General features: G+C 53.0%; 1 protein-coding gene across 2 annotated transcripts; it reads left to right on the plus strand.

Annotated features, from left to right (window-relative positions):
- The first annotated feature begins 2,706 nt into the window (after window positions 1-2,706).
- On the plus strand, window positions 2,707-3,817 carry LOC142593284 (baculoviral IAP repeat-containing protein 5-like). Of its 2 annotated transcripts, XM_075708037.1 has the most exons (4): window positions 2,707-2,823; window positions 2,912-3,021; window positions 3,237-3,354; window positions 3,625-3,817. In XM_075708037.1, exons 1-4 carry the CDS (start codon window positions 2,707-2,709, stop codon window positions 3,703-3,705), a joined length of 426 nt encoding a protein of 141 aa, XP_075564152.1. In that variant the 3' UTR covers window positions 3,706-3,817. The 2 variants fall into 2 exon arrangements, with proteins under 2 accessions (XP_075564152.1, XP_075564153.1); XM_075708038.1 differs by lacking the exons at window positions 2,912-3,021; window positions 3,625-3,817 and having other exon boundaries at window positions 3,237-3,326.
- The last annotated feature ends 952 nt before the right edge of the window (window positions 3,818-4,769 follow it).

Consider the following 4,769-nt stretch of genomic DNA (forward strand, 5'->3'; position numbering starts at 1 on the left):
AGATCAATATTGCTGTTCTGCAGGCTGCAGAAACAGGAAATTGCTTTGCAACTTCATGGGTCCACCAGCACTTATATGGATATGACTTGTTACTTGCTAATTTGCCCACATTTCTTGGAAAATCAGCCAGTTAACTGCTATAGCTATTATATCCCACACTCCTGTGACTGCAGGCTTAAGTTTTGATCTCTTGGTGTTATCTTATGTGGAGGATGCTCCACACCCTGTTCCTTAGTGCTGCCTGTGAAAATCTGGTGTGGCTTTGAACTGCTTTCCGTGACATCCCTGTTGATCCTAATGGCTTTGGTGAGAACAGGGTGCAAGCGTCTGGCTGCCTTGAGGATCGCTTTGTTGATGGTCTGGGCAAAGATGAATAGCCGTGACTCAAGAAGAGCTTCCTGACTTGTGAAGGGATCCCAGCAAACCAGATCTGAGGACGCTGGTGAAGCCTGTGGTATCTGTGCATTATTTCCTCTTGGCAACTCAAGCTGTCTGTAAGAGACAGTTTTGTTTACTCTGCTGGCTATATGGGTGAGCACAGAGCACGGAGGCACTGTTTGGTGAGCAGGAATTCACACCCCCCTACACACACACTTTCAGCAAGAGTCTTCCAAGGACAGGAGGTTGAGGCCAGCCTTGTAACAGGCATTATGTGAAATCAGGTGTGCAATCTGATAGGGGCTGGCAGCCCTGGGGAAACGCACCAGGGTTGCCAGGGAGCTCTACCTGCCCACACTAGGTCAGCACCAGAATTAGGCAGCCTTTGAAGTGGCTATAAACTAGCTGCTGCAGCTCCATCTCTCTTTCGTGGCTCCACAGCGACCACTTCCAGCCTCCTCTCAAGAAAACATTTCCTCCCCAAAATGTTGAATAATGAGAAGCCCAAATGGCTTGTAGCAAGCAGCCTTAGGCCACTGCTTGAATGGTCACGCACAGCTGGCTTTCTCTGCAACGGATGAGGCTCCCCCAAGGCACGCAGTGAAACAAACTGTGCTTTTAGCCCTCTGCTTGCCTCTTTGTGCCTTGGAGACCAGTGTGATGAGTTATGTTAGCTGTGATTAGAAAGCCAGAATCCACCCCGCTTAATGACACAATTACTCCACGCTTCCCTAAGCTGCCCAGTGACTGTAGCAGTGATTGTGGTTGCCAAACACAGCCCAGTTTAACAGAACAAAGTTTTTCTGGAGAATAAAGGTGGAACCTCACCCTTTTCTGATAGAGCAGCAAAGCCTGAACCTTTCCACGTGCTTGCCTGAGCTTTGATACTTCCCAACCAGGAAGCTGCCCACTGTGGTCAGCTTATCACAGCCATTGATCTATAGCAGCTGAACTGGGTAAATACTGGGATCATTCTGCATAGTAGTCAGTAATTTTGTAGAAGTAATACTTTGTAGTTTACTTTAAAAGAGAAGTCTCTTTCCCGAGAGTCCTAATGTTGCATACATACGTGCTGAATGACTCTTTTCGTGTTTCAGATTCAGTCTGGGGGAAGAAGCAGAAGCCTGCCTGGTCCATTCATTGCCACCTATGGTGTGAGGATGTGCTGCTTTGCAGACCCACCTGCTTGTGATGATAAGCTCTTAGCGAGTGGTTGAGCTAAGCTATCTTTACCCCTTGTCTCTGACTACTTTGCTTACATCAGCTTGCTGCAGGAGGTAACCTGGTCCACGGGGTTGCTTCCCTCTAGCCCTTGCGTTTTTTCTGGAGGAGACTCTCTGAGCAAACACTGCCTGCCGCATCAGGCAGTGCAGGAAATTGAGCCCCTGCTGCTGTGATGGATGAGTAGCCGGTTCTTCCCCGCAAAACCAGCTGCCTCCTGCCCCTGTGGCGGCGAGCCAGATTGCCTGGTCCCGCTTCCTTCTCCAGGCAGGCAGGGTTAGTCAGGCGGAGATGGGGAGTTCAGCCACTCCTGCTGCCTGCGGGAGGGGAAGGGCAGCTGCCTGTGGCAAGAACAGGCGGCCATTGCCACAGAGCAGCGGCAGTATCTCCGTGTGGGTCCTGCCTCAACAGGACCTTTCCTGCTGTGCTTCTCTAACAGTTCTGTCAACACAGAAACCCATAGCACCTTCCTATGGGTGTAATTTCAAAAAAAAAAAAAAAAAAAGGTCAAACTGGCAAACTTGTCCTCCTTCCCCTTGGATTTGTACTAGAAGCTTTGAAAAAGCGCCTTTTGTCCTGCTGGCTCATGCCATACCTCAGGCTCCTCAGGAATTACGAGGGTGCTTCTTGCCTGCCCTCACTGGCGCTGCTGTGAGGGCTGTGCCCTGGCTGACGCCGCTTTGTGTGGGGTGGGGTGGTGGTGGGGCTCGGCCCCCCTTCGCAGGGAGGGAAGGGGAGCCCAGAGATGCCAAGAGCACCGCCCGCACGTCAGACCGGGGCCTGGCGGAGGCGTGCAGCCCAGAGGGAGGTTTGGGCTGGCGTGGTTCGTCTCACGGGGTGCGAGGACGCGGGGCTCAGGGCTGTGCGAGCCGCTGCTGGCTTGGGGACGGCTGACGCTGCGCCGCCGCCGCGACTCCAGTGGCGGGTCCTGCCCTCGCCCAGCCGCGGTGGGGGCCCCCGGGGCCCTCCCCGAGCACCGGCCCCCCGGCACCTGAGGGGAGGCCGCAGCCGCCCGCAGGCCGCGGGACTACAGCTCCCGGCGGCCCGCGCGGCCGCCCCGCTCCCGCCCTGCCCCGCGCGCCCAACCGCCGCCGTTTGAACCGAGCCATGGCGGCGGGCGCGGAGGCGCTGCCCGAGGAATGGCGGCTCTACCTCGCCTCCACCCGCGGCGCCACCTTCCGCAACTGGCCCTTCACCGAGGGCTGCGCCTGCACGCCCGAGCGGGTGAGCACGGCGGGGGAGCGGGGCCGGGGCCGGGGCCGGGGCCGGGCGGGGGGCGGCCGGCGCTGACGGGCCCTCCCTCTGCCCGCAGATGGCGGCGGCGGGTTTCGTGCACTGCCCCAGCGAGAACGGCCCCGACGTGGCGCAGTGCTTCTTCTGCTTCAAGGAGCTGGAGGGCTGGGAGCCCGACGACGACCCCCTGTGAGTAGCGGGGGGTTCCCCCGCTCCCCTCCCCCCCCCCCCCCGACCGGCTCCCCGGCGGGGGCGAACGGCGGCTGGGCCATAGCGGCAGCGGTGGGACCGCTGCTGGCGCCCGAGGTGCTTGGCAGGGAAGAACGGCAGCCTGTGTCTTGTTGCGACCTGCTTTTCTTCTTCTCTTTTCTTTTTCTTTTTCTTTTTCTTTTCCCGCTTTTCAGGGAGGAACACAAAAAACACTCTGCGGACTGCGCTTTTCTCTCCCTTCGGAAAGATCCTACTAACCTGACGCTGCAGGAGTTCCTGAAGCTGGACAAAGAACGAATGAAAAATGCAATTGTACGTACACGTCGGTACTATGATGTTCTTCTACACCCCCGTGACTCTGGAAGAGTTACTCAGTTTCTAGCCTTGGGATTGTTTAGCTGGCCTCTTGGTTCCTTACCACTGTGCTGCCAAAGCGGTTTAGTGCTGCCAAAGCGGTTTAGTGCTTCCTAACTCCTGGTTCTCAGCCTTTGCCTTACACGAAATGTGGCCCGCTTTCCCCTTGAAGCTGAACAATGCTCAATTTAGTAGTAGTCAGTAATGCATTATTTTTATTCTTTGCAGAAAAAAAAAATTTCTCAGAAAGTGGCCGAGGTTGAAGATGCAGCCAAGAGGGTGCGTCGTGAAATAGAGAACCTGATCTAGGCGACTGTAGCTTCTCACTTGCTAGTCACATCTGTCTTGTATGTGCGCACTGGCACTGCCAGTTTGACTGAATGACTGAGTTTCCCGAGACTGCTTTCAGAATGGCCGTCACTGTGAGAAGCAGGCTGAATTCTCCTTCACTCAGGCGAGTCTCTCTGGGAAGTACCTGGGGTTTGATGCACTGCATACATAATCTTTTTCTGTAGGGATTCTCCTATTCTTCTTGTTGGTTTAATTAAAGATTACTACTTGTGGTTTTATTTGTTGTTTTTTTTTTAAACCCAGCTGTTTCCATTTGGGAGATGCTGGTAGCCCTGGTGCAAAAACTTGTGTTTCTTGCAAGAGCTGGTGGGCACTTCCATTTTTGTACTGAATATACTGAAATGCTTTTGGATACTTTTGGAAACAAAAACGGGAAGGAATTTTAAAACTCCTTCAGGGATTTAGGATTGTGGCTAATGTCTAATTATACCAAATCTTAGTGTGCCTGGTATCCTTGTAAACTTCTGTTTGTAGTTGGCTGCTGCCTCATGTTGGTGCATTTATAAATAAAAGTTGAAGGCAAAACAGCAAAGTAATTTTACTCGGTTTTCTGTAGGAAAAGAATCTGACCTTTAATGCAATGAGCTGCACTGAATGCAGTTTTAACTTCAAAATGGAAAATAAGCTAATCAAAGTACAGCTTGCAGTGCTGTTGCTCAAGTGTCAACCTGTCTTAAGCAGTGCTCATCAGGTCTCCTTAAAATGTCCTTGTGCCTTGGTTGGTTGCTCTCCTTGCACCGGTTTGGAAAGGAAAAGAACTCTTGCAGAACACAGCACAGACAGTGAAGAACTGTGCTCTGAACTGCTGGGAAGGAATGGGGGAATCTTGCACAAAATAGTTCGCTGTTATGGGGCCTGAGTTGATTGTACAGGGTTGTGAAGTCTGCAGACAGAACTGGACATGTGCGCTTAGGTGCTCTCAAACTCAAAGAACCTCCAGCTCCATCTTGGGGAAGAGGCAGTTGCAATCACACACTGATGAGACCAATGTTCCTGAGTTTTGTAAGTTTGCCCAATGTTCC

This window comes from Pelecanus crispus, chromosome 3 (genome assembly GCF_030463565.1).
Source record: "Pelecanus crispus isolate bPelCri1 chromosome 3, bPelCri1.pri, whole genome shotgun sequence".
Classification (NCBI taxonomy): domain Eukaryota; kingdom Metazoa; phylum Chordata; class Aves; order Pelecaniformes; family Pelecanidae; genus Pelecanus; species Pelecanus crispus.